The following is a 27,814-nucleotide window of genomic DNA, read 5'->3' as shown; positions in this document are numbered from 1 at the left end:
GGAGAAGGCGGCGGCCGCGGGGGTCGGGGAGGCGGGAGGGGCGGGGGGGTGGGGGGGGTCGGGAGGCGAGGAAAACCTCGGGGAGGTTCCTCCCGGAATCGGCGGCAGCCCTGGCAGGGCCCGAGTGCGGCCCGCGGTGGGGAGGGGATAGCGGGGCGGACTCGGAGGACATGGAGGGCGAGGGGGCCCCGTCATGGCGGGGTGCCGGTGGGGCCGTGCGGGAGCTCTGCCGCTCCTTCGGCCACTACAACCGGCACCTGGCGCGGCTGCAGCACAACCTGCGAGAGACCAAGAGGTTCTTCCGCGACGTCAAACACTCCCAGGGACACCCCTTCGCCTCGGCGCCCGCCGGCGACGGCCCCCGCTCCGATGGGGATGGGGGTCCCGGGGACGGCGGTGAGAAAGGGGCGGGGGCGGGCGGGGAGCGGAGCGGGCGGGGCCGGGGAGGCCTCGCCGGGGTGGGAGGGGTGAGGGTGAGGGGTCTGTGGGGGTGAGCGGTCTGTGGGGGTGAGCGGAGGTCTCTGGGGGTGCTTGTGGGGGTTGCGGTGCGGAGCGAAGTGTCCAGCGGGGGGGCGGACGCGGCGTCTCCAATGGGGGTTCCAGAGCTGGGGGTGCCTTGAGGGTGTGAGAGGCTTCGTGGGGTGAAGCGTGGAGGGCAGGGGGTGATTTAGGGGAGATTTAGGAAGGATATGAGGAAAATGTTCTTCCCCCAGAGGGTGCTGGGCACTGCCCAGGCTCCCCAGGGAATGGGCACGGCCCCGAGGCTGCCACAGCTCCAGGAGCGTTTGGGCAGCGCTGCCAGGGATGCCCAGGCTGGGATTTTGGGGTGTCTGTGCAGGGCCAGGAGCTGCATCCGTGATCCGTGTGGGTCCCTTCCAGCTCAGGATATCCCTTGGTTTTATGTTGGGGACCCTCTCCCTGACCCCCAGCTCCAGCCCCGCAGGGAGGGGCGGCTGGGAAGAGGCAGCACCTGGAGCGGGTGGGATGAGGGGCTGGCGTTCCCTGGGGCCTGCTTGTTCCGGAGTTGCGTGCCAAGAGTGGCTTCATTCAGCGGCTCTCTGGTCATCTGCTGCTGTTGACAAACAAGAGCTGCGGGTGGGACCTCTCCTGCCACGGGCAGGACTTGGTCTTCCCATAAGACTGTCTTGTGAGAGGAGTTTGGTGTGACGTGAAGCACCCATAAAGATCATCTCCATTCATTCCCGAACGCCTCCTGAGTCATCTCTTGGCTACTTGACCAGGATTCTTCTCTCCGCTTGTCTCGTGCTCCCAAGTTGTGGTTTTGTGTTTGAAGTGTTGAGTTTTTCTGTCGGTGTGTTTAAAAAAAACACTGGGTGTTTCTGGCTGACTTGGGGTTAATTTTCCCCTTGGGGTGCTGTGGAGTTGTAGCTGGGAAGGTGTTGGGAACACCAGCAGGATTTTGGGAAGTGGCTGCTTCTCCCTCTCACTGGGCTGGGTGGGGAGTGAGATTTTGGGAAGGGGCAGAGCCAGGACAGGTGAACCTGTGATGTTGGAGTTTGGGGTTGTTCCGCCTGGAGAAGAGAAGGATTTGGGGTGACCTGAAGGAGCTGATGAGAAAGAGAGGGAATGTTTCCAAGGGATGGAGTGCCGGAGGGCAGGGTTAGATGGGATTTTAGGAACAAATCCTTCCCTGTGAGGGTGGTGAGGCCCTGGGATGGAATTCCCAGAGAAGCTGTGGCTGCCCCTGGATCCCTGGAAGTGCCCAAGGCCAGGCTGGACGGGGCTTGGATCAAACTGGGATAGTGGAAGGTGTCCTTCTTCCCCTGGGGAGATCTTTAGGTGTCAGAAGGTTTAAGGAGCACAGTTTCCCTTGACTTTTTCCCGGATTCCACCCTCTAGGCGGTACCAAAGGGAGAGGAATTTTGTCCAAGGACTTCTGCAGGGTGAGTTTTGTGCAACACAAAGGGAAATGCGAAGTGGAGTGGACAGGACACAACACCCACGGCTTGGAATGGGCAAATAAACCCTGGGAGCAAACGTGGATGTCTTGGAAACCAAACAGACGGGAAGGGTTTGCCTGTGAGGCACCTGCAGAGCTGATCCAAATTCCCTTTGGATCAGCTTCCCAACACAGCCTGGGCTGCTCTGGCCACAAACAGGGCTGAGTATCTGCTGAGTATCTGCTGAGTAGCAGCCCTGACCCCTCAGCAGAGCCAGGGCTGGCGCTTCAGGCAGCAAATAAATCCTTTTATTTCTCTCTTTCCCTGCTCGGAGGGTGACAGACTCTCCATCCATCACTCAAAGATGGTTACTCTGAGGTTACTCCTGGTAGCAGAACTCAGCGGAATCCCAGGGCAGTCACTGCCTTGCAGCTACTGTTTGTGAGGGAAGGGAAAGTCTTGTTTGCTCTGTCTGCCCTTCCGAGGGAGTCAGCAGAATCCTGTCTGTGCTCCAGCTCTTCCCGGGCCGGAATTGCCTCTTGGGAATGTTTTCCTCGAGGGTTGTGACGATCCTCGAGGTTTTTGGGTTCTTGGGGAGCTGTAAAAACCAAGCTGGAATGAAGAGCTTGCAGTATAAAATAGGTCAAGGCACTAAGAAAAAAAAACAAAAATCAATTGATTTTCAGCTAATTGGGGTTGTTCCCGGTGCTCTGTAACAGTTTGAACGCTCTGCCCTGGAAGCCTGAGGGGTTTGCAGGTTTCTTTTGCTTTGTTTGAGGAATTTTTGAGAAAATCCCCCGGAGTTTTGGGCAGCAACTGGGGCTTCCCTTAATGTTGTGTCATAGGGGAAAGCCCTGAGCTCAGCTTCCCTAAATAAATGTATTTTTTAGGGAGTTATCCAGAGGGTTTGGAGGCGTTTTCCTGCTGATCTCTGCTGACTGAAGGCTCTGTCCTGTTCAGGTGTGACTGCTCTGTTGGCATCGCTGTGATCCCCTAAAGATCAGGGCTCCTTTTGGGGGTCAAAAGTTGGATTTGAGAGCAGTGGAGAGCTTGGTTGAGGTGGGGTTTGTGGAATAACTCCTCAGGGAGATGAAAGGCGGCACTTCCCAAGGAGCTTCGGAGGATGGAGTTTGGTTCCGCAGCCTTTGGAGCGGCTGAAGTTGGAATTCTTTGGATTTGTTTTCTGCTGGAGTTAACACCTCTGTGCAGATGTGGAGCTAAATCGGGTTTGTTTCGAATTCCAGACTGGTTTGGGTTGGAAAGGACCTTAAATCCCATCCAGCCCCACACATTCCGCTGTCCCAGCTTGCTCCAGGCCGGCTTTGGCCACCTCAGGCCGTACAAATGTGCTGAGGTGGTCAAAGCCTGCTGGGAGTCACGGCAGCAGCTCAGAAATGGCAGCAATGCTTGGAAAACCCTCAATATTTGGGATAACAGGGTCTGGCTGTCCTTGGGCGCCGTGGAAAATGGGATAACAACGTGTGGGGCCATCAAAGTGCTGGAACAGGGATCAGGCAGCGCTTAGAACTTCCATAGATTCCATAAATCCAACCTCAGCTTCTCCTGCTGAGCCGGCAGCACCAGGATCCCCTAAAGACCACGGCTCCTTTTGGGAGTCAAAAGTTGGATTTGAGAGCAGCGGAGAGCTTGGCTGGGGTGGGATTTCTGGAATAACTCCTCAGGGAGGTGAAAGGAATCCTTGGGGAATCCTCAATATTTGGGATAACAGGGTCTGGCTGTCCTTGAGCACCGTGGAAAATGGGATAACAACGTGTGGGGCCATCAAAGTGCTGAAACAGGGATCAGGCAGCGCTTAGAACTTCCGTAGATTCCACAAATAGAACTTCCATAGGTTCCGCAAATCCAAGCTGAGGTTGTTCTCCAAGCGTTTGAGCGGATTTGGAGAGGAGTCCTGGTGAGAGCCGCCCTTGTTCCCTGCACAGGCCTCCTTTCATCCCGGGGAATTCATGGGATGCACGCGGCGCTGGGGTTTGAAGTGTTCGTCACATGGCCGATCCCAGCACACGGATCCGGGATGGAGCTCGGGCTCCGACCCCTGGCACGGCTCCTGTGGGCACGGGAACGTCGCTCCATCCCTTTGGGAATTCTTGGAGTTACTGTGGGGTGGGATCTGCTCGATCCCTGATTCTCATCCCTGTTTGGGGTGCGGGGATCCTCCAGGAACTGCGGGTTGGAATCCCACTGAATTCATGGAATTAATGTGGGTCAGGATCTGCTCAATCCCTGATTTTCCTTCCTCTTTGGGGTGCTGGGGTGCTGGGATCCTCCAGGAACTGCAGGCTGGATCCCACTGAATTCATGGAGTTACTGTGGGGTGGGATCTGCTCAATCCCTGATTCTCATCCTTGTTTGGGGTTCTGGGATCTGCTTGGTCCCTGATTTTCCTTCTTGTTCTGGGGTGCTGGGATCCTCCAGGAACTGCAGGCTGGATCCCACTGAATTCATGGAATTACTGTGGGGCAGCAGCTGCTCAATCCCTGATTCTCATCCTTGTTTGGGGTTCTGGGATCTGCTTGATCCCTAATTTTCCTTCCTGTTTGAGGTTCTGGGGTGCTGGGATCCTCCAGGAACTGCAGGCTGGAGTCCCACTGAATTCATGGAATTAATGTGGGTCAGGATGTGCTCAGTCCCTGATTTTCCTTCCTCTTTGGGGTGCTGGGATCCTCCAGGAACTGCAGGCTGGAATCCACGGATGAGAACACAGAACATCTGTGTGGTTTCCTCTTCAAACTCCCCGTGACCTCTGCCAGGATCCCAAGGAAACTGAGGGTGGATATCAGGGAAAAGTTCCCCCAGAGGGGGGTCAGGCCCTGGAAAAGGCTCCCCATGGAATGGTCACTGTTCCAAACCTTCCAGAGCTTCAGGAATGGTTGGACAACACTCCCTTTGGGAAGTTCTGATCCTGCTTTGTGCCAGGTCCTTCCCTGCCCGGATCCGTGTCCGTGGGGTGTGGGAATGCAGGAAAGGGGTTTGAACCTTTAACCTTGGATTAAAAGGGATTTTAACCCCAGATCCTGGAGAAAAGGTGGATTTGGGAGCACCTTGGGAAAGTTGTTTGAACCTTTAACCTTGGATTAAAAGGAATTTTAACCCCAGATCCTGGAGAAAAGATGGATTTGGGAGGACCTTGGAGCAGTTTTGCAGTATCCAAAGGAGCTGCAAGAAGGCTGGAAGGGGAATTTTCACGTGGATAAAGGGAATGGACTCGGGCTGAAGGAGGGGAAGGTTTAGATGGGATATAGGAAGGAATTCCTCCCTGTGAGGCTGGGGAAGGGCTGGGATGGAATTCCCAGAGAATCCGTGGCTGCTTCATCCCTGGAAGTGTCCAAAGCCAGCCTGGAGCATGCTGGGATAGGGGAATGTGTCCCAAACCATCCCAGGATTCCATTTACACATCCATATAAACAATTCCTCGATCATTTCAATGAAGCTGCTGTAGCTCTGCGATTTTTTTTTTTTTTCCCCCCCTGGAATTAAGGATCCACAAATTGCCTGGAATGAGGAGAGGAATCTCTGCTGCCTCTTTTCCCTTCAAAAACCTCGACAGAGAAGAGGCTCTGCCTGCACAGCCCTCCCTGAATTGCTTTTTTCATGCTTGGGAGTCTGAATCCCAGGGGAGGATGCGATGGACATCCCCAGATCAAAGCCATCCCTCTTCCCGCAGACGAGGGCTGGGATGTGCTGCTTGTGGGATTTTTCCAGATCCTTCCAGCCCCTTGGGTCGCTCGATGTGTTCCAAAAATCACACTTCAAGCAGTGATTCCTCCCTTCACCATTCCCAGATTTAGGGGGAATTCGGGGCGCAGATCTGCGCTCGTGTGGGCCAGAGGTGCAGGACAGGGCTTTGCTGAGCCGCAGAGAGGGTTTTTCCTTCGTTTCAGAGTGGAAAAATTCCTCCAAAATCCTGTTTGAGGGGAAGGCAAACCTTAGGCAGGGTGTTAAGCTTTAGGCTGGTTTAAGACTACCCAAAGCGCTGCTCCAAATTTGGCTGCGTTTAATTAAACCGGGGTGATTAAACTGCCAGGCCGAGGAGCAGGAGGTGTGGTAGGATCTCTTTAACTGGGTTTGGAGTGTGAGGAGGATCCTGGTGGAGGGGAGGATCCTGTTTTCCTGGGGCTGAGGCCCTTTGGGCTGCCAGAAAGTGACTCATGGAAGGAATTTTAACAGCCCTGGTGGAGCAGCACCTTCCCCGTAAAACCCCTGCTGTTCCTGCCGGTATCGGGGCCGTCCTGGTGCTTTGTAGCTCTCAAAATGGGAATTTTTAGGGACTGGAGGCTCCATTTCCCGTTTCTCTCTTCATTCCTGGGCTGTGCGTCCCTGGAATTTCGTGTTCCTGAAGCAGATGAGGAATTTGTTGGTGTCCATGCTTTTGGTGCTGTCAGAGTTGTTCTGCTGCTGGGCACGAGGTAACGCTGGGTTTAGGTCTTTGAAAAGCTGAATTTCAAAGCTGGGTTTAGCTCTTTTCAAAGCTGGGTTTAGCTCTTTTCAAAGCTGGATTTAGGACTTTTTAAAAAAGAAATCAGGAGCTAAACTCACTCCTGAGCCTGAATTACCGCAGCCGGCTGAGTGCAGGGAGTTGTTCCATCCCACTGCCCCTGGAATTCTTCGTCGGCGATGCTGCAGAGAGGGAAGGTGAGTAAGGAGGGTGATTACAGGGAGCTCTGCAAAAGCGGCAGCTGTTGAGTAATTTCCTTTCCTCCTCCCAAAACCAGTCCCTGGCAAACTGTGCCAGCTCAGGGAAGGTGTTTATTTATTGTTGGAGCTGCCAGGGAGGGAAGTTGGTTGGGTTTGAGGCTGCTCCAGAAGCTTCTGGCTGTCGGCAGAGTGCCTTCCCTGGGGCTCATCCCTTCCCGGGCTGCTGGAATGCTGCCTCTTCCCAGAGGATCCTGTCAGTCCCAGGGAATTGCTGCTGCTCCTCCTGCAGCTCCTCTCAGCAGCCTCGCTCTTCTCTGCTGCTGTGCAGAAGGAATTTTGCCATTTTCCCTTCCCCCCCCCCCCATCCCTGGAGGGTTTCCTGCTTTTTCTGGATTTTGGTGCAGCGGGACCCTTGGGAAGTGCCGGGTGTTTGGGAGTGGGGGTGGAAGTGTCGCTGATCCGTGCTTGGCTGAATTTATTTCTGACGTGGGGCAGGAACGTTCTGTACAGCCGAGCCTGAACCCTGTTGGGAAGGGGCCTTAAATCCTTTGGGATGGGGCCTTAAATCCTTTGGGAAGGGGCCTTAAACCCCGTTGGGCCTCCTGGAACACCAGGGAACCGTCCCAGCCCGTTGGCTGGGTTGGGCGTGATGATCTCGGAGGTCTTTTCCAACCTGGTTCATTCTGGGATTGATTTTGGGATTCTGGGATGCCGTGATTGATTCTGGGATTCTGTGATTGTGGGATTGTGGGATTCCATGTTTTCTTGATTCCTAGGTTGGACTTGGTGATCTCAAAGGTCTTTTCCAACCTGGTTCATTCCAGGATTTTGGGATTTTTGCAATTCTGGGATTCTGTGATTGATTCCATGATTCCAGGATTTTTGGGATTCTGGGATTCCGTGGTTTCGTGATTCATGGGCTGGACTCGATGATCTCAAAGGTCTTTTCCAACCTGGTTCATTCTGGAATTCTGGGATTCCGTGATTTTGGGATTCTGGGATTCCAGGATTTTGGGATTCTGGGATTCCATGTTTTCGTGATTCCTAGGTTGGAACTGATGTTCTCAAAGGTCTTTTCCAACCTGGTTCACTCTGGAATTCTGGGATTCCGTGATTTTGGGATTCTGGGATTCCATGGTCGATTCTGTGATTGTGGGATTCTGGGATTCCAGGATTTTGGGATTCTGGGATTCCATGTTTTCGTGATTCATGGGCTGGACTTGATGATCTCAAAGGTCTTTTCCAACCTGGTTCACTCTGGGATCCTGGGTTTCCGTGATTTTGGGATTCTGGGATTTTTGGGATTGTGGGATTCCATGTTTTCGTGATTCATGGGCTGGACTCGATGATCTCAAAGGTCTTTTCCAACGTGGTTCACTCTGGGATTCTGGGTTTCCGTGATTTTGGGATTCTGGGTTTCCATGATTCTGGGATTCTGGCATTTCGTGATTCCCAGGTTGCACTTGATGATCTCAAAGCTCTTTTCCATCCTGCTTCATTCCGTGATCCCGTGACAATGATGAATTCTTCTGAGGGCTCTCTGGCCATGGCCCCGCCGTGCCCCCCCCGTGCTGGCACAGCGGGCACTGCAGCATCCAGCGACACATTCCCTCCCTCCGGGTGCTCGTGCCAGGGCTGCGGGGCAGCGATCCCGCTGCGCCCCCTCTCCCACGCCTCCCTAACGCCCCGTTCCCCCCGCAGGCCCCGTCTCGTTCCCGCGGCACGAGGAGGAGCAGCTGCAGCGCTCGGTGAGCTGGCAGCCGTGCCTGCTGATCCTGGGCCAGAACTGCAACGCCAAGGGCGGCCTCCTGAACGCCCTGCTGGGCCAGCGCCTGCTGCCCGGCGCCCAGGGCGGCAGCGAGGAGCGCTGCGGGCGCCGGCGCGTCCGCTTCACGCACGGGGCACAGACGCGGCTCAGCCTGGCGCTGCCCGGGCAGTACGAGCTGGTGCAGGCGCTGGCAGCGCACAGCGGGCACTGGGACACCATCCCCGAGGAGGACCTGCGGGTGGCTGCGGACGCCGAGGATCCCGCGCAGAGGGCGGCCGAGCTCGAGGTGATGCTGCCCTGCGCGCTGCTCAAGGTAAGGGTGGCACTGCCACTGTCCCTGCCATGGTCTGTGGGGGTGGCACTGCCACTGTCCCTGCCATGGTCTGTGGGGAATTTAGGGTGGCACTGCCACTGTCCCTGCCACGGTCTGTGGGGGTGGCACTGCCACTGTCCCTGCCATGGTCTGTGGGGGTGGCACTGCCACTGTCCCTGCCATGGTCTGTGGGGGTGGCACTGCCACTGTCCCTGCCATGGTCTGTGGGGGTGGCACTGCCACTGTCCCTGCCATGGTCTGTTGGGAATTTAGGGTGGCACTGCCACTGTCCCTGCCATGGTCTGTGGGGGTGGCACTGCCACTGTCCCTGCCCTGGTCTGTTGGGAATTTGGGGTGGCACTGCCACTGTCCCTGCCATGGTCTGTTGGGAATTTAGGGTGGCACTGCCACTGTCCCTGCCATGGTCTGTTGGGGTGGCACTGCCACTGTCCCTGCCATGGTCTGTTGGGAATTTAGGGTGGCACTGCCACTGTCCCTGCCATGGTCTGTGGGGGTGGCACTGCCACTGTCCCTGCCATGGTCTGTTGGGAATTTGGGGTGGCACTGCCACTGTCCCTGCCATGGTCTGTGGGGGTGGCACTGCCACTGTCCCTGCCATGGTCTGTTGGGAATTTGGGGTGGCACTGCCACTGTCCCTGCCCTGGTCTGTGGGGGTGGCACTGCCACTGTCCCTGCTCTGGTCTGTTGGGAATTTGGGGTGGCACTGCCACTGTCCCTGCCATGGTCTGTGGGGAATTTGGGGTGGCACTGCCACTGTCCCTGCCATGGTCTGTGGGGAATTTAGGGTGGCACTGCCACTGTCCCTGCCATGGTCTGTGCAGAGTTTGGGGTGGCACTGCCACTGTCCCTGCCATGGTCTGTTGGGGTGGCACTGCCACTGTCCCTGCCCTGGTCTGTTGGGAATTTGGGGTGGCACTGCCACTGTCCCTGCCCTGGTCTGTGGGGGTGGCACTGCCACTGTCCCTGCCCTGGTCTGTGGGGGTGGCACTGCCACTGTCCCTGCCATGGTCTGTTGGGAATTTGGGGTGGCACTGCCCTGGTCCCTTTCTGGCCCTGCCAAAGCCGATTCTCAAGCACAGGAATGTTTGAAATCACAGGAAGTGACAGTTTAGGTCTTTTCAAAGCTGGGTTTAGGTCTTTTAAAAGAAAACAGGAGCTAAACTCAGTCCTAAGAGAGTACAGGAGCTAAACTCAGTTTTAACTCATGGGAAGTGATGGTTTAGGTTTTTTCAAAGCTGGATTTAGGACTTTTTAAAAGAAAACAGGAGCTAAACTCAGTCCTGAGCCTGTCCGGAGCAGGAAGGTGAGAGGCAGCTCGCAGTTAATTAATTCCTAAACAGAAATTAAGTGCAGAGAGAGGCTCTGTTCTCGCCTGAGTACGAGCAGGAGCTCCACACCTGAGCAAGGAAACATCCAGGGAGTTCTCTTCTGGATCCAGGAATTGAGCAAAAAGTGAAGGCCCAGCTGGAAATACATTTGATAAACCTAAATTTAAGCCTGTCCTAACAAGATCGGGACAATTTTAGTGCCTTGCTGGCTCCCAGCGCCCTCTGAAAGGACAGAAATTCCCTATTTATGGGTGGGACATCCCCTTTTTCCCCCAAATTTCGGCCAAGAAACGCCTGGCCTGCATCTTCTTCCCAGATCCTGCTTTGCCAGGCAGAAAAGGGGATTTTTAGTTGGAGATTTCTTTGTTTTTCTTGCCCCGGGCCAGCTCCAGCAGCCCTCCCTCAGCTCTCCTGGGAGCCACAAAGATCCCTCTGTGCTCCCTCGGATATTTTGGGGACGTTTAGATGAAAACAACTCCTCAGATGGAATTCAAAAGGGCTGCTGGAATCAGGAACTCTTCCAGAGGAGAGGGAGAGCGAATCACGGATTCCCAAGGATTCCCGATGGGAATTCAAGGGCTGAAGGAAGGAGAGATTTGGGATTTTTTTTTTATGGCTTACAGGAGAGGATGATGAATTTTACAGGTGGGGACGAATTCCTGTGGAATTCCTGTGGAACTCCAGGAGTTTGGGCTGTTGTTCCAAGGCCTGGATTATCCCACCCTTCTGCTCAGCCTAAGTTTAAGCAAAGCTCTGCTAGGCCCGGACTGAGCTTCTGGAACCAGAGGAATTTGGCTCCAGAAATGGAGGTTTTTTGGGGTTTTTTTTGGATCCTCTCCAAGATTTTGGGGCTGCAGAACAGCTCTGAGGGAAGTCCTGCTTTTCCCTAATTTCTGGAGCAAAATTGTGATGGATTTTTTCCAGGGGAAGAGTTCACGGTCAGGAAAAGAGCGTGGGGAGTGTGGGCACCTCAGGGTTTCTTTGGGAAAAATGAAATTCCCTGATCCAGTGGGGTTAGACACAGGATTTTGGGGTTAGACACAGGATTTTGGAGGTTTAAGGCAGGATTTTGGGGACTTTACATGGGATTTTGGGGGTTTGAGGCGGGATTTTGGGGGTTTGAGGCGGGATTTTGGGGGATTTTACATGGGATTTTGGGGGTTTGAGGTGGGATTTTGGGGGTTTGAGGTGGGATTTTGGGGATTTTACACAGAATTTTGGGGGCTTGACATGGGATTTTGGGGATTTTACACAGAATTTTGGGGGTTTGAGGCGGGATTTTGGGGGTTTGAGGCAGGATTTTGGGGGTTTTACATGGAATTTTGGGGGTTTGAGGCAGGATTTTGGGGATTTTACACAGAATTTTGGGGGTTTGAGGCGGGATTTTGGGGATTTTACATGGAGTTTTGGGGGCTTGACGTGGAATTTTGGGGATTTTACATGGAATTTTGGGGGTTTGAGGCGGGATTTTGGGGGTTAGACGCAGGATTTTGGGGGTTAGACATAGGATTTTGGGGGTTTGAGGTAGGATTTTGGGGATTTTACACACAATTTTGGAGGTTTGAGGTGGGATTTTGGGGGTTTGATGTGGGATTTTGGAGAATGCCAGAGGTGCAGGTGTGGGATTCTCTTGGTGACTCAACTTTTCCCTCCTCAGATCCCCATGGAAACAGAAGAAATGGGTGGGATTTCAGCAAAACTGGGTGGGGGAAGTTGTGTAAAACCAAACAAAAAGAGCTTCAAGTGGAATGTGGGGGTCTAAAAGTGGCTCAGCTGAGTAGGGAGGCACGGAATGAGCTCCCAAATGGAATAAAAACAGGAGCTGTCAGACTGGGGTGAGTCACAGGCTGTTCTTGGAAGGCAAAATACGGAATTGGAGCAGGAAAAGACGGAGCTGGGCCTGCAGGCGTCGTCTGAGGAGGGATTTGGGTGAAAAGGGCCCAGATTTGGGTTTGCTGCACCTCAGCTCGCTGAGCAAACAGTGATGAAAGTGCCCCGAGCCTGGGAAAATGGGACACGGCTCCTTGGGATGGAGCCAAGGAATGCTTTAAACTGCTTTGGAAAGAGGAATTCGCTGGGGGTTCAATAACCGGGCACCCTCCGGCGGGCCCTGAGGGATCCCCATGAGCCCACGGAGTTACTGTGGGGTGGGAGCTGCTGACTCCCTGATTTTCCTGCCTCTTTGGGGTTCTGGGGTGCTGGGATCCTCCAGGAACTGCAGGCTGGAATCCCACTGAATTCATGGAATTAATGTGGGTCAGGATTTGCTCAGTCCCTGATTTTCCTTCCTCTTTGGGGTGCTGGGATCCTCCAGGAACTGCAGGCTGGATCCCACTGAATTCATGGAGTTACTGTGGGGTGGGATCTGCTCAATCCCTGATTCTCATCCTTGTTTGGGGTTCTGGGATCTGCTTGGTCCCTGATTTTCCTTCCCTTTTGGGGTTCTGGGGTGCTGGGATCCTCCAGGAACTGCAGGTTGGAATCCCACTGAATTCATGGAATTAATGTGGGTCAGGATTTGCTCAGTCCCTGATTTTCCTTCCTCTTTGGGGTGCTGGGATCCTCCAGGAACTGCAGGCTGGAATCCACGGATGAGAACACAGAACATCTGTGTGGTTTCCTCTTCAAACTCCCCGTGACCTCTGCCAGGATCCCAAGGAAACTGAGGGTGGATATCAGGGAAAAGTTCCCCCAGAGAGGGGTCAGGCCCTGGAAAAGGCTCCCCATGGAATGGTCACTGTTCCAAACCTTCCAGAGCTTCAGGAATGGTTGGACAACACTCCCAGGGATGTGCAGGGTGGGATTTTGGGATTGTTCTGTGATCCTGGGGGGTTCTTCCACCTCAGGATTTTCCACGATCCCTCTTTCTGTATGGGAAGTTTGGATATTTTAGTGAAGGAAAACAGGGATGGAGCGCCTGGAGAACAATTCCATGCCCAGAGCTCTGTCAGGAGAGCCCCGGGGTGTTTACAGCAGGGTGACCTTGTGGGAACCAGCTCAAAAATCCCAGGAATCCTGTGACTCACAGGTATTCCCTGTATTCTCTTGATCCTTAAGAGCTGCTTCAACTCCTGTAGGACATTTGTGAGCTGGAAAACAACTCCCCCCCCCAAAAAAAAGGTGCTGGGTGAGAAATATCCTTGGAATTCTCCTCGGAAAAGGTTTTTCGGGAGCAGCAGGAGCAGGGGTTGGGGGTTGTGGGTGTTGGGTTTTTTCTGTTTCCTGGAGACAGCTCTGGCTTCCTCCTTTGGTTCTGGTGACTCATGGGCCTTGACACGGGGATTTTGGGGGTTTGAGGCGGGATTTGGGGGGTTAGACACAGAAATTTGAGGGGTTAGACACAGAAATTTGAGGGGTTGACACAGAAATTTGAGGGGTTGACACAAATTTTGAGGGTTAGACACAGAAATTTGGGGGTTAGACAGAAATTTGAGGGGTTAGACACAGAAATTTGAGGGGTTGACACAGAAATTTGAGGGGTTGACACAGAAATTTGAGGGGTTGACACAGAAATTTGAGGGGTTGACACAGAAATTTGAGGGGTTAGACACAGAAATTTGGGGGCTTGACACAGAAATTTGGGGGTTTGACACAAATTTGGAAGTTTGACATAGGATTTTGAGGAGTTGACATGGAATTTTGGGGGCCTGGCATGGGATTTGGAGGTTTCACATGGAATTTTGAGGGGTTTGATGTCGGGTTTTGAGGGTTTGAAATGGGATTTTGCGGGTTTGACGTGGAACTTTGGAGGCTTCACGTGGAATTTTAAAGGATTTGACGTCAAGTTTGGGGGTTTGACATGGAATTTTGGAGGTTTGAAATGGAATTTTGGGTCCTGGTGGATTTTGCAGCCCTGCACATCCCCTTCTGTGCATCCCAGGCAAGGTTTGGAATCAGCTCCAGAGAATTCTGGGATGGGAGGAGCTTCCTGGGAGCTCCTGGGATGGAAGACACGGTCAGGAAAAACGATGGAAGAATCCTCAATCATCACCTCTCTCAGGAGCCAGAGACGGCTCTGAAATTCCCAAAAACCTTTCACATCCCTTCTTTCAGGAGGGACACGTGGAATTCTCACTGTTCCTGCACATCCAGAGGCTCCTTCCCTGGGAGGGGAGGAAGCAGATCCCAAAGTGGCCCCGTCCAGCAGTGGAGTGAGGCCGGAGCAGTGAGAAAACAACGGAATAAAATCCACCTCGCAGCTTTTTCCTTGGATTTGGAGGGAATTGCAGCCGTCCCTTCCCGCTGGCTGCAAATTCCTGGGAATTGGTTGCTGTGCTGCCTTTCCCTTGGTGCCTCAGGGGTCAGGTGGTGCTTCCTGCTGTTGGAAAAGACGTGGAAAACTGGGAAAGCTGCAGCTCTGGGAAGCATCGAGGGAGGGCTGCTGAGAAATGGAGCAGGGATAACCTAAGGAATTCCAGCTTTGCCGTGCTGGCTCTTTCCTGGGACGCTTGTCCTGAGTTTTGTGCTAAACTGGGCTCAAATTCCAAATTTTTGCACCAAGTTTTGGTGCAAAATCAGGGATTTGGAGTCAGGGATCGGCCTTGCAGGTGAGACTCCAGATCTGCTGTGAAGAATTCCAGTTTTTTGCTTTGGGAGTGAATCCCAGGGTGTTTTTCCATGGAAAAACCTCTCCAAACCTTCTGGTTTTTATTCTTCCCTGCCTCAGGAAGTGGCAGCTCTTGGAGGTGTCGAGGGAGGCTTGGTGCAAAATGGAGCAGGGATAATCTAAAGAATTCCAGCTTTTCCGTGCTGGCTCTTTCCTGGGACACTTAGCCCAGTTTAGGATAAAACTCAGGACTAAACTCCAAAGAATTTGGCCCAGAATCAGGAATTTGGAGTCAGGGATCAGCCTTGCAGGTGAGACCCCAGATCTGCTTTGAAGAATTCCATGTTTTTCACTTTGGGAATGAATCCCAGGGTGTTTTCCCAGGGTAAAAAATTCCAGCTTTTCCATGCTGGCTCTTTCCTGGGACACTTGTCCTGAACTTTATCCTAAACTGGCCTAAAATTCCAAAGCAAAACAAGGAATTTGGAGTCAGGGATCAGCCTTGCAGGTGAGACCCCAGATCTGCTTTGAAGAATTCCATTTTTTTTCACTTTGGGAATGAATCCCAGGGTGTTTTCCCATGGTAAAAAATTCCAGCTTTTCCATGCTGGCTCTTTCCTGGGACACTTGTCCTGAGCTTTATCCTAAACTGGCCTAAAATTCCAAAGCAAAACAAGGAATTTGGAGTCAGGGATCAGCCTTGCAGGTGAGACCCCAGATCTGCTTTGAAGAATTCCATTTTTTTCACTTTGGGAATGAATCCCAGGGTGTTTTCCCAGGGTAAAAAATTCCAGCTTTTCCATGCTGGCTCTTTCCTGGGACACTTGTCCTGAACTTTATCCTAAACTGGCCTAAAATTCCAAAGCAAAACAAGGAATTTGGAGTCAGGGATCAGCCTTGCAGGTGAGACCCCAGATCTGCTTTGAAGAATTCCATTTTTTTTCACTTTGGGAATGAATCCCAGGGTGTTTTCCCATGGTAAAAAATTCCAGCTTTTCCATGCTGGCTCTTTCCTGGGACACTTGTCCTGAGCTTTATCCTAAACTGGCCTAAAATTCCAAAGCAAAACAAGGAATTTGGAGTCAGGGATCAGCCTTGCAGGTGAGACCCCAGATCTGCTTTGAAGAGCTCTGGTTTTTTTTCCGCTTTGGGAATGAATCCCAGGGCGTTTTTCCACGGGAAAAAAACCTCTCCAAACCTCGTCCTTTTGGTTTTCCCTGCCGCAGGAAGTGGACATCGTGGTGGCTCCGTGCCGGGGGTTCCAGTCAGCTGAAGCCACCCTGGCCGAGTTAGTGAACCAGGTGCTGCCCGTGGTCACCTTCGCCATCAGCGAGCCCCAGCTGTCCCCGTCGGATGAGACAGAGCTGCGGGAAATCAAGGAAAAATTCTCCCTCCCCATCTTCTTCTTCCGAGTGCCCGAGCCCGGCAGCGAGCTGATCTCTCCCAAAAAACCCGACAAGGACAAATCCTCCCTTTACTTCCAGCTGCTGCACCTGGAATACCTGAGCCCCTGCAGCTCATGCGGCGCCGCCGGCTCCGTGCTGGCAGAGCAGCCGGAAAAACTGCGGCTGCTGAGCTCTTTTTGTAGGCAGGTGCTACAGAAACACCTGGTGGAGGCGGCCACGAGGTTGAACGAGGTTCACTGCCGCTGCCTGAACATCTTCATCAACCAGGCGTTCGACATGCAGCGCGACCTGCAGGTCACGCCCAAGCGGCTGCAGTACACGCGGCGCAAGGAGAACGAGCTCTTCGAGTCGCTCCTGGGCATCGCCAACCGCAAGCAGGAGGAGATGAAGGACATGATCGTGGAGACCCTGGGCAGCATGAAGGAGGAGCTGCTGGAGGATGCTGCCAGCATGGAATTCCGAGGTGATGCCCGCGTGGAGAGGGGTGGGAGGAGGAGGAGGAGGAGGGTTTGGGGTTGGTGGTGTTCTGTTGAGGGTGGTGCGGGTGAGGGATGAGGGGAGAGGTTGGGGATGGGGAGGTTCGTGGGTGAAATGATTGGAGTTTGGGATGGAGGAGTGATGGTACATGTTGGATGGAAGAAGAATGAGTAGTATTGGGGAGAGGAATAAATATTGGGGAAAAAAGAAGTGTTGGAAAAGGGAATAGTAAATATTGGAAAAAAGAAGAAGAATAAATATTGGAAAAAAGAAGAATAAATAGTATTGGAAAAAAGAAGAATAAATATTGGGAAAAAAGTAATAAATATTGGAAAAAAGAAGAATAAATGGTATTGGAAAAAAGAAGAATAAATGGTATTGGAAAAAAGAAGAATAAATGGTATTGGAAAAAAGAAGAATAAATGGTATTGGAAAAAAGAAGAATAAATGGTATTGGAAAAAAGAAGAATAAATGGTATTGGAAAAAAGAAGAATAAATATAGGGAAAAAAATAATAAATATAGGGAAAAAGAATAATAAATAGTATTGGAAAAAAGAATAATAAATAGTATTGGAAAAAAGAATAATAAATATAGGGAAAAAAGAATAATAAATATAGGGAAAAAAAGAATAAATATAGGGAAAAAAAGAATAAATATAGGGAAAAGAATAATAAATATTGGAAAAAAGAATAATAAATATTGGGAAAAAAATAATAAATATAGGAAAAAAGAATAATAAATATAGGGAAAAAAGAATAATAAATATAGGGAAAAAGAATAATAAATATAGGGAAAAAGAATAATAAATATAGGGAAAAAGAATAATAAATATTGGGAAAAGAATAATAAATATTGGGAAAAGAATATTGGAAAAAAGAATAATAAATAATATTGGAAAAAAGAATAATAAATAGTATTGGAAAAAAGAATAATAAATAATATTGGAAAAAAAATAATAAATAGTATTGGAAAAAAGAATAATAAATAAATATTGGAAAAAAGAATAATAAATAAATATTGGAAAAAAGAATAATAAATAAATATTGGAAAAAAGAATAATAAATAGTGTTGGAAAAAAGAATAATAAATAGTGTTGGAAAAAAAAATTGGAAAAAAGAATAATAAATAATATTGGGAAAAAGAGGAGTGAAAAATACTGGGAAAAAGAATAGGAATAAATGATACCGGGAAAAAGAAGAAGAAATACTATTGGATAAAATGCTAAAAATACCCTGTTTGGGGCACTTTGGGCTGGGGCTCCTCCGAGCAGCCCTCAGCTGCGCTTATTCCAACCCAACCAGCTGCAGAGGCCGCTTTTCCTTTCTTTCGGTGCAGATATCATCCTCCCCGAGAACGGCGAGCCCGTCAGCTCCAGGGACATCAAATGCTGCATCAAACAGATCCAGGAGCTGATCATTTCCAGGCTCAACCAAGCCGTGGCCAACAAATTGATCAGCTCCGTGGATTATCTGCGCGAGAGCTTCGTGGGCACTCTGGAGAGGTGCCTGAAGAGCCTGGAGGAGTCCTGGGAGGTGGCCGTGCATCCCGCCAGGAGTTTGGAGAAGCCCAAGGATGTTTCCGTGCACATCACGAGCAATTATCTCAAACAGGTGCTGGGGTGGCTCTGGAATGTTCCTCAGTGGTGGCTTTGTCCTGCTCTGGGAAGGTGGGGGGGAGATGGAGGCAGGGAAATCAGGGAAGCAGCTCGGGAATGTGTGGGAATCCAGGCTGCTGATGCAGCCATGGGGGGGGTTAACAGTGCAATTTTCCTTAAATCTGTAAAAAACAAGCAAATCACAGCGTAGAAACACCCCAGAGGTGACACAGGAGATCAGTTCTCCAAGTGATTCGTGGAGTATCCCACAGAACACGAAGTTTGCCGTTTTCACAGGCTCCAGCGAAGCTCCTGGCTGGCAGAATTCCCATCTTTTCCTCTTTTCCCTGCTTTGCAGATACTCAATGCAGCTTATCACGTGGAAGTCACTTTCCACTCCGGCTCTACGGTGACCAGGATGCTGTGGGAGCAGATCAAACAGGTATAGACACTTGGAAAAGTTAATTGTGGAGCAAAGAATCCTCCCAGCTGCTCCCTAAATTCACTCTGGGCTCAGGCACCGGGAGCTGTGGGTTTTTTCCCGTGGATTTCCATCCCTGGAAGTGCCCCAGGCCGGGCTGGATGAAGCTTGGAGCAAGCTGGGCTGGTGGGATGGGATCAACTTTCAAATCCCTTCCAATCCAAACCCTTCTGGGATTCCAGGATTCAAATCCAGAGGGGATTGAGCGCAACGGTGTCCTAAAAATCAGGGAGAGGTGTTCCCAAAATCTCCAGGGAAGCAGCTTTTTCCTGGACCTCATCAGGGTGTGGCAATTCCAGGTGTTGGATGCAGCACTTGCTGTAATTAGTGGGTAATTAAATTGCTCTGCCTCAGCCCTCATTAGAAGCTGCAGGATCCCGTGTGGATCCCTGTCCCGGGAAGGGAGAAGGAGGAATCCAGAGTTTGTTCCCACTCCAGCAATTATTTGAGGGAACGTCGTGTTCTGCTTCCTCATCCCCCCAAAGGAGGGAATGAAGTTCATCCTCAGCTCAGAGCAGGAATTTCAGAGAGATCAAAGCTTTAACAGCCAGAGCTGGAAACCAAACCAGAGCAAATCTCGTCTGCTCCGGGGGGAGGAGAGGGAATGGTCCTAAACCCAACCCCACAACCCCAAATTGCCCAAAACTGGAGTTTCCAAATGCTTCAAATCATTCCCGTGCTCCTCCAGAACAGGAAAAACCCCACTGAAGAAGGGGTTTGCTTTAAAATAAATATTTAATCAATATAATTAAATTAAATATTCCAGAATTCCAGGCTGGGCTGGGTTGGGAAGGACTTGAAGCTCATCCCATTCCAAGGGACACCTCCCTCTATCCCAGGCTGCTCCAAGCCCCCTCTTGGACACTTCCAGGGATGGGGCAGCCACGGATTCTCTGGTCCAGGGCCTCCCCACCCTGTGAGTAAGTAATTAGTGAACTAAATGATTAGTAAATAATGAATCAAAGTGATTCTTCAGCCCAGCTCCGTGCACGGCGACCGTTCCCGCACGGAATCCGAGCAGAGTCAACCCACGGATCCTTGGCTTTCCCTTTTCCCAGATAATCCAGCGGATCACGTGGGTCAGCCCCCCGGCCATCACCAGCGACTGGAAGAGGAAGGTGGCCCAGGATGCCATCGAGAGCCTCAGCGCCTCCAAACTGGCCAAGAGCATCTGCAGCCAGTTCCGCACGCGCCTCAACAGCTCCCACGAGGCCTTCGCGGCCTCCCTGCGCCAGGTCAGGGGGCAGTGCCCGGCAGGAGCTGCCCGGCAGCTCTGCACTCAGGCTGGCAAAGAGCAGTTTTGGTTGCAAGGACAGCTCAAGCAGCAGTTTGTGCTCTTCGGTGCAGCTGCTCTCCAGGGAGAGCTGATGGGAACGTTAATACGGGGTTTTATTTTTAAACCAGACTTGCCAAGGCCCCCAGAACCTCCCCAAAGTCGAGCTGTGTGTGTTAAATGTATAAAGCATCCGTGAATATTCCCGGTGAGTGTGTGGTGTCCCTTGCAGCTGGAGGACGGCCACTCTGGCCGGCTGGAGAGGACAGAGGACCTGTGGCTGAAGGTGAGGAAGGACCACGCTCCTCGGCTGGCCCGGCTCTCCCTGGAGAGCAGATCCCTGCAGGATGTGCTGCTGCACGGTGAGGATCCCGCTGGGAATGTTTTCCTGCCCTCTCCCTCCTCCCCAGGCAGCAGTGGGAGCTTGCTTGGATTTTTCACTCCGGATTCCAGGCTCCAAGTGGCACCTCTGACTTGGAGGGAAAAAACGTGGATTTAGGGGCTGATTCCAGGGATTTGTGCCTTGCAGGGAAGCCCAAGCTGGGCAGGGAGCTGGGCCGAGGCCAGTACGGGGTGGTGTACCTGTGTGACAGCTGGGGGGGACACTTCCCCTGCGCCCTCAAATCCGTCGTCCCTCCGGATGAGAAGCACTGGAACGACCTGGCACTGGAGTTTCACTACATGAGGTGTGGATCCTGAGTGCTCCCCCCATCCCACAGGCAGCTCCTTGAGGTTTCCCAGGATCATCCAGGCTGGAAAAGCCCTCAGCTTGTGGCTCATGCCCCCCCTTGTCACCCAGCCCAGGGCTCTGAGTGCCACATCCAGGCCCTGGTTTGCTGCAGTTCTGCTCTGGAATCTGGGATTTGAGCTCCTGGAAAGCTCAGCCGTCCCTAAGCCGGGCAGGACGCCTGGGCTGTGAGGGGCAGAGCTGCTCCTTCCCGCCTCAGTCTGATCCTCTGCTGCCCAAATTCAGAATGAAGCACAATTTACAGCCTCTGATACTCAGCAGTTCTCCTCCCCTGGTTCCTGGTGGGGAATCCTCCCTCCTTTCCCTCTCCTGCTCCCATCTGAATCCCCAAAAAAGCCCAGGATGGCTCTGCAGTGCCGAGAGCAGCAGTGACCAGCTGCAGGCACAGGCAGCTGAGAGAAGAGTGGGGCTTTTTTTGGGAGCTCTGACCTTTAAAAGGGCTTTTTGTTGTTGTTGGTTTTGAGTTTAATTGGCTCAGACAGCTGAGGTTGTTGTGCCCTGAGCTGCGCTCGGCGTTTTTGTTGTGCTGGGAATTTTTGCTGTTGTGCTGAAGCTGCAGCTCTGGGGGCTTCTTCCTTGGCCTGGGGTGGGGGACAGGGGCCAAAAATGACCCAAATTTTCTGTTCTGAACCTTCTGCAGGTCCCTGCAGTCCCACGAGAGGCTCGTGCACCTGCACGGGTCCGTGATCGATTACGGCTACGGAGGAGGCTCCAGCATTGCTGTGCTGCTGATCATGGAAAGGCTGCACAGGGACCTCTACACGGGGCTGAAGGTGCCAAATTCTGTGATTAAATTCATATTTTGTGTTTGTTTTATCCCTGGACAGAGCTTGGAGTGACCTGGTTCGGTGGGAAGTGTCCCTGCCCATGGGACAAGATGAGCTTTAAATCTCCCTTCCAACCCAAACTTGTGCTCCTCTAATTTAAAACAACAACAAAAAAATCCCTATAATTCTCTAATATAAAAATCGGATTATTAAAATTAATCTGTAAAACGAAGCTGGAATTGCTCAATTTTCAGTGTTTTGATAAAGAAGAGGAGGCCAAAGTTAACTTGAAGGTGTGAAATCTGTGGTTTTTTCCCCCCTCAGGCTGGGCTGGAATTGGAGCCACGGTTGCAGATTGCCTTGGATGTGGTGGAAGGGATCCGCTACCTGCACAGCCAGGGGCTGGTGCACAGGGATATCAAACTCAAAAACGTCCTGGTAAGGAAAATCCCTGCCTCTTCCTCATCCCAGAGCCTTTTCAATGCAGAAAAACCCCAAGCTCCAAGTGAAGGAATAACTTTCCCCACATGGGATGTTTTAAGGAGGTTTCCCTGCCTCCTTTCCTGGCTGGAAGCCTGGGGCAAGGGGAGCAGGGAATGACTCCTGTGGAGTGCAGCCAGCCTCAGCCAGGAGGAGGATTTCCAGTTCCTGCTGCCCTTAAATCCCAGCCACACCCCAGGTGCCTCCAGGGAAATGCCCCAGAGCAGCCAGGAAACCCGAGAAAATGAGTTCAAAGCAGGTGCTCAGCCCTCATGGTGTAAACTGATCCCAAAAATCGATGTTTTCTGGGAGAAACGTGCTTCTCACCTGCCTGCCTCTGCCTTTTTCCTCAGCTGGACAAAAAGAATCGGGCCAAAATCACGGATTTGGGGTTCTGCAAACCCGAGGCGATGATGTCTGGCAGCATCGTGGGCACCCCCATCCACATGGCTCCCGAGCTCTTCACAGGTAGGACCCCCCTGAATCCTGGAATTCTGTGGGCAATTCCTTGGAATTCAGCTCTCAGTTGCTCGTGAGGCCCTTTTAACCCTGGGGAATTCCCTGCTTTTGGTGCCTGCTGGGGGCTTTTCCTGTGTTTTAAGCTTGGCTCTTGGCAGAGAGCGATGGGGTTGCTCAGCTGTGCTGAGGTAATTAACACCTTGCAATTAGTAATGTAAATGATCAGTTAGGGGGAAGCTGGAGATCCTTGGCTTTCATAGGGAAATATTCCAGGAAGGATTCCCTGTGAGGAATTCCCAGGCTGTCCGTGCCTTGTGGAGCGAGTTTGGGTTCATTGGGAATTCTGGCAGCTGCTCCGAGGCTTTTTCCTGAGTTTTAGAACCACTGGGAAGTTCCAATCCCATTTTTCCAGAATCCTTCTGGTCTGTCAGAGCTGTCCCTGCTTGGATAAGGTTGGGCTCCAATGGAGCAGCTGGATTGGTGTGAATTTAGGGAAAATCCCGCATTTCTGGGATGGGAGGCTGATGTTTGTCTCTGACAGAGCTGAACCTCCCAGGGGTTGGTGTTTAACTCTGGAATACACCTGAGCTCCGGTTTGGGAATTCCTGGGACAAATTTATAAATCCTGGGAATTGGAAAAGCCTGACTTTGATCCCAACTCCTGCCCTGTTACTGCACACAAGTTTTGCCTCCCTGCTGTGGAATTCAGGGTTAAATTTGGGACAGCAGGACACTGGAATCACTTCTTAGCCTGCCCAGCTCCTGGGGATTTTCCCTGCTGATCCCATGTGGGTTTTTTTTTTTTTTTTCTCCCAGGGAAATACGACAATTCCGTGGATGTTTATGCCTTTGGGATCCTGTTCTGGTACCTGTGCTCGGGCCACGTGAAGTTACCCGAGGCCTTCGAGAGGTGTGCGAGCAAAGATCACCTGTGGAACAACGTCAGGAGAGGTACCTGGGCTGGGCTGGGCTCTGGGAATGCCTCAGGTGCTGGGAAAATCCCCTTTTATTCTGCTGCTGGAGAGGTGAAAGGGAAAAATCCCAGAATCCCTGAGGTTGGAAAACGTTTCTGGGATCATCGAGTCCAAGCTGGGCCTGATCCCAGCCCTGAGCGCTGAGTGCCACGTCCAGGAACTCCTTGGACACCTCCAAACCTCCCTGGGCAGCCCCTGCCAAGGCCTGAGCGCCCTTTCCATGAGGAAATTCCTGCTGAAATTCCACCCTGAGCCTCCCCTGGCCCAGCCTGAGGCCGTTCCCTCTCCTCCTGTCCCTGTTCCCTGGGATAAAATCCCAAATCCCCCCTGGCTGCCCCCTCCTGTCAGGGACTTATGGAATGACAAGGCCCCTCCTGAGCCTCCTTTGCTCCAGGCTGAGCCCCCCCAAATCCCTCAGGATTTCTCCAGACCCTTCCCAGCTCCCTCAGGGTTTCCTCAGACCCTTCCCAGCTCCCTCAGGGTTTCTCCAGCCCCTTCCCAGCTCCCTCAGGGTTTCTCCAGCCCCTTCCCAGCTCCCTCAGGATTTCCTCAGCCCCTTCCCAGCTCCCTCAGGATTTCTCCAGATCCTTCCCAGCTCCCTCAGGATTCTCCAGGCCCTTTCCCAGCTCCCTCAGGATTCTCCAGCCCCTTCCCCAGCTCCCTCAGGAACTCTCCAGCCCCTTCCCCAGCTCCCTCAGGATTCTCCAGGCCCTTTCCCAGCTCCGTTCCCTTCCCTGGACACGCTCCAGGCCCAGGATGTCCTCCCTGATCTGAGGAGCCAGAACTGGACCCAGGAATTCAATCCCAGTTCCTCCCCAGTGCGAGGGGACAATCCCTGTCCTGCTCCAGCTGCTCCAGGAGTTTTTGATCCATTTATTCCCAAAATCCCATCCAAATCTTCCCTTTTTCACTCGATCAGCTCTTGTCCAGGGTGGATTTGTGCACATCCAGCCTCTCCTGGCATTCCCAGGGTGGTTTTTTATGGATCCAGCTTCTCCTGGCATTCCCAGGGTGGTTTTTTATGGATCCAGCTTCTCCTGGCATTCCCAGGGTGGTTTTTTATGGATCCAACCTCTGTTCTGCCATTCCGGGGTGGTTTTTTATGGATCCAGCTTCTCCTGGCATTCCTGGGGTGGTTTTTTATGGATCCAGCTTCTCCTGGCATTCCTGGGGCGGTTTTTTATGGATCCAGCTTCTCTTGGCATTCCCAGGGTGGTTTTTTATGGATCCCTGGGTGTTTTCCAGGGGTTCGTCCGGAGCGTCTCCCGGTGTTTGACGAGGAGTGCTGGCAGCTGATGGAAGCCTGCTGGGACGGGGACTCTTCCCAACGGCCTCTCCTGGGAATCGTGCAGCCCATGCTCCAGGGAATCATGGACAGGCTCTGCAGGGCCGGCTCCGAGCATCCCAACAAAGGCTTGGATGACTCCACCTGAGCGGGAAGCGCGGCCGGATTTGGGAATTGCGGAGGGGGGGGGGGAATTCCAGCCCTGCCTCTGCCGGGGGCTCCGTGCCAGCCCCGAGTGGGACAGGGAGGAGCAGCCAGAGGTGGCTCGGGGAGGGGGCTGAGGGCTCCATCCCAATCCCAGCCCGTTATCCCAATGGAATTGTGCAGCCCAGGTGGGGAAAACCCAAACCCTTGGGACTGAGAGGGGACTCTGCCAATGCCCCCCCGAGCCTGGCGTGGGATCCGTGCCATGGGAAAAGCCTTCCCGTGCTCTCCGGGATAAGGATCCCGCTCCTCAGGCAGCGGCACGAATTCCAGAGCGCTCGGAGAGGAAGGAAAAAAGGCACCAAACTTTAGGATAAGGAAGTGTTGGGAAGCTCCAAGGAGCTGCTGCACCACTGGAAATGTTTACATGGACAGGAGCGAAGCTTCCGTGTTTTACTCCGGGGACTTGCAAAACCCCGCCTGGATAAGCTATTGATCCCTAATCCCAGCTTTTCCTCCTCTTTTTGCCCCGCTCCTTCAGCTTCCTAAGATTTCTTGGAGTGGCTGGAGAAACCTGCCCTCGCTTCCACTCTCGGCTCCTCCGAGGTTCCACTTTGTAGCAGCACAAAAAGTCCTTCCAATGGTTGATTTTTCCCGTGGGAAAAGTGCCGAAATTCCTTTTCGATCGGGATTTGGGGATTGGAATGAACGGGAAAGGTCGTGGCAGTTTTAAATTGGGTGAAGTCTGGACAGGAATATTTTTAAAAATGAGGATTTTTTTTTTTCCCAGCTTTTCCTGAGAATTGGAGGGAAGAAAGATCCTTCCTCCTTCTCCTGAGATTCACTCCAGGGCTGGAATTCGGTTGGAAAGAATTTAAAAACCAAATAGGGATAGGGAAGGAGGGGGATCCTGAGCAAGGTTGTCTTTCCCAAATTCCTGGAGATCCCAGTTTGCCTCCTGCGTTGTTTGGGGTGGAGTTGGGAGCAGGAAACGCCCCCGTGGGGACTCCGGGAGGGAGTTGGGAATTCTCCCTGCAATTCCCAGAGGATGGGCGGGGCCTGGCATTCCCGGGAAAGCAGCGCAGGAAGGTGGAATTCCTTGGTTGGAAATTCCAGCTGCCGTGGCCGAGGGCCGGGGACGCCGGGCTGCTTTGGTGGGAATCTTCTCCTTTCGTTGTGCAATAAAAATGGATTCGGGAGCTTTGGATGGAGAGAAAATCCCGGCTTTACTTTGTGTTCCTCCCCTGTGTTCCTCCCGGCTGGGATGTGCCGGCATTCCCGGCGGGGTTGGGATGGATCCGGCCTCTGCTGCCATTCCCAGAGTGGTTTTCATGGATCCAATCCCTGTGTTGGCATTCCCAGCATGGCTTTTGTATGGATTCAGCCTCTCCTGGCATTCCCAGAGTGGATTTGTGTGGATCCAACCTCTGTTCTGCCATTCCAGGGTGGATTTTCATGGATCCATCCCTCTCTGCCATTCCAGGGTGGATTTTCATGGATCCATCCCCTTCTGGCATTCCCAGGGTGGATTTTATGGATCCATTATCCCCTTCTGGCATTCCCAGGGTGGATTTTCATGGATCCATTATCCCCTTCTGGCATTCCCAGAGGGGTTTTTATGGATCCATCCCCCCTCTGGCATTCCTGGGGTGGATTTTCATGGATCCATTATCCCCCTCTGGCATCCCTGGGGTGTTTTTTATGGATCCATTATCCCCCTCTGGCATTCCCAGGGTGGATTTTATGGATCCATCCCCCTCTGGCATTCCCAGCTCTCCCATCCCCACCCAGCTGCTGTGCCAAGCCCTCCCCCACTTTTCCAAAGCCCAATCCCACTTTCCCTGCCCCGGGCACCCCTCGGGCACACGAACAGCGTTAACCCCGTGTGCCACCGGGCCTGGGAGGGGAAAAACCTCGGGAAAAACCTCTGGAAAACCGGGAGAGCCCAGCTTGGAGGCCTTGGAAGGGCGGGAGGGCGTTTGTGTAAATAAAAAATGTCTGAATAAACCTGAAACCTCGGAGTCTGCGATTCCAGAGCTTTTCCTGCCTCACCATCCCAGACAATTCCCTGAAGCCTTTTTTGGAGCTTCCCTGAGTCCTGTGGGGGGTTTGGGGTTTTGGTTTTTTGGGGGGGTTGGGAATTTTGGCAGGTGGAATGTGGGAAGCTCCTCTGCCTGCCTGGATTGGAGCTCGGAGCTTCCCCAACCCCTTTTCATCCCTGAAATCCGGGCAAGGGAACGAGGGAATCAGCATTTGATGGGAAAAGATTCCAGGCTTTTTCAATCCAAAGTGGGGCCGAGCTCTCATCCCACCCCCGGCTGCAGAATTTGGGAATGGGAAGAGCAGCCCCTGCCTGGAGCCACAACCCTTCCCTTAAATGAGCACCACTAAGAATTGGTTTGGTTTGGTTTGGTTTATTGTATTTTGTTCTATTTTATTTTATTTTTCCTTTAAATTTAATTTCATTTTATTCTTTCCCCCCCTTTTTTCCCCCCTTCTTTTCCATTATTTTATTTTATTCCTCTTTATTTTATTCTTTTTTTCCAAAAGCAGCTGCTGCTGGAAGTGCCCACGGCCAGGTTGGAGCACCCTGGGATAGCGCGTGTCCCTGTCCCTGTCCCTGGAAGATTTTAAGCTCCGTCCCATCCCAAACCATTCCAGAATTCCCGAATTTTTCCGCTCTCAGCTCTGACTCCAAACCTGCTCCAGGTGTTTTCCGTGTTCTCCGCCGGGGGGAGCAGGGCCGGGATGGGGAAAACACAAGGAGTTAAAGCGCGTGAACGAGACGCTGCAATACCCGCCAGGGCCCAGCTTCCCCTTTGGATTTTAGTTAATTATTCGAATAATTATTATTTTAATTATTCTCGCTCTTTTATTGTCGCCCCCTGCCGGCTGCTTGCCCCCTTCCCGGAACCTTTCTGCGCGGCCGCCGGGCCCGCCCGGCCCCTTCTGCGCGCCGCGCTGGGGCTGCCCGCCGCGCTGCCTGATCCCCGCTGCCCATTCCCGGCCCCGCCGGCAGCGAGCGGCGCCGCGCCCCGTGACCGCCGGGAGGGGCGGGCGGAGTCGGGCCGGGAGGCGCCGGGAGGGGCGGGCGGAGCCGGGCCGGGAGGCGCCGGGAGGGGCGGGCGGAGCCGGGCCGGGAGGCGCCGGGAGCCGCGGCGGGGGAGGAGGAAAAGAGCGGCGGTTTGTCA

General features: G+C 52.7%; 1 protein-coding gene across 2 annotated transcripts; it reads left to right on the top strand.

Moving 5' to 3' along the window:
• The first annotated feature begins 81 nt into the window (after positions 1 to 81).
• DSTYK (dual serine/threonine and tyrosine protein kinase) lies at positions 82 to 26,631 on the top strand. Of its 2 annotated transcripts, XR_014227046.1 has the most exons (14): positions 82 to 396; positions 8,259 to 8,638; positions 15,760 to 16,402; positions 17,754 to 18,028; positions 18,371 to 18,454; positions 19,552 to 19,728; positions 19,999 to 20,128; positions 20,296 to 20,452; positions 21,155 to 21,287; positions 21,606 to 21,719; positions 22,115 to 22,229; positions 23,037 to 23,171; positions 24,440 to 26,107; positions 26,147 to 26,631. XR_014227046.1 is itself a non-coding variant. In XM_082296200.1 (13 exons), exons 1-13 carry the CDS (start codon positions 171 to 173, stop codon positions 24,625 to 24,627), a joined length of 2,757 nt encoding a protein of 918 aa, XP_082152326.1. In that variant the 5' UTR covers positions 82 to 170; the 3' UTR covers positions 24,628 to 26,631. The 2 variants fall into 2 exon arrangements, 1 of the variants encoding a protein (XP_082152326.1); XM_082296200.1 differs by having other exon boundaries at positions 24,440 to 26,631.
• Positions 26,632 to 27,814: the final 1,183 nt, after the last annotated feature.

Source organism: Coloeus monedula, assembly GCF_965178545.1.
Source record: "Coloeus monedula genome assembly, chromosome: 23".
Classification (NCBI taxonomy): domain Eukaryota; kingdom Metazoa; phylum Chordata; class Aves; order Passeriformes; family Corvidae; genus Coloeus; species Coloeus monedula.
The sequence above is the reverse complement of the archived record's forward strand: the minus strand, read 5'-3'. Positions and strand labels throughout refer to the sequence as shown.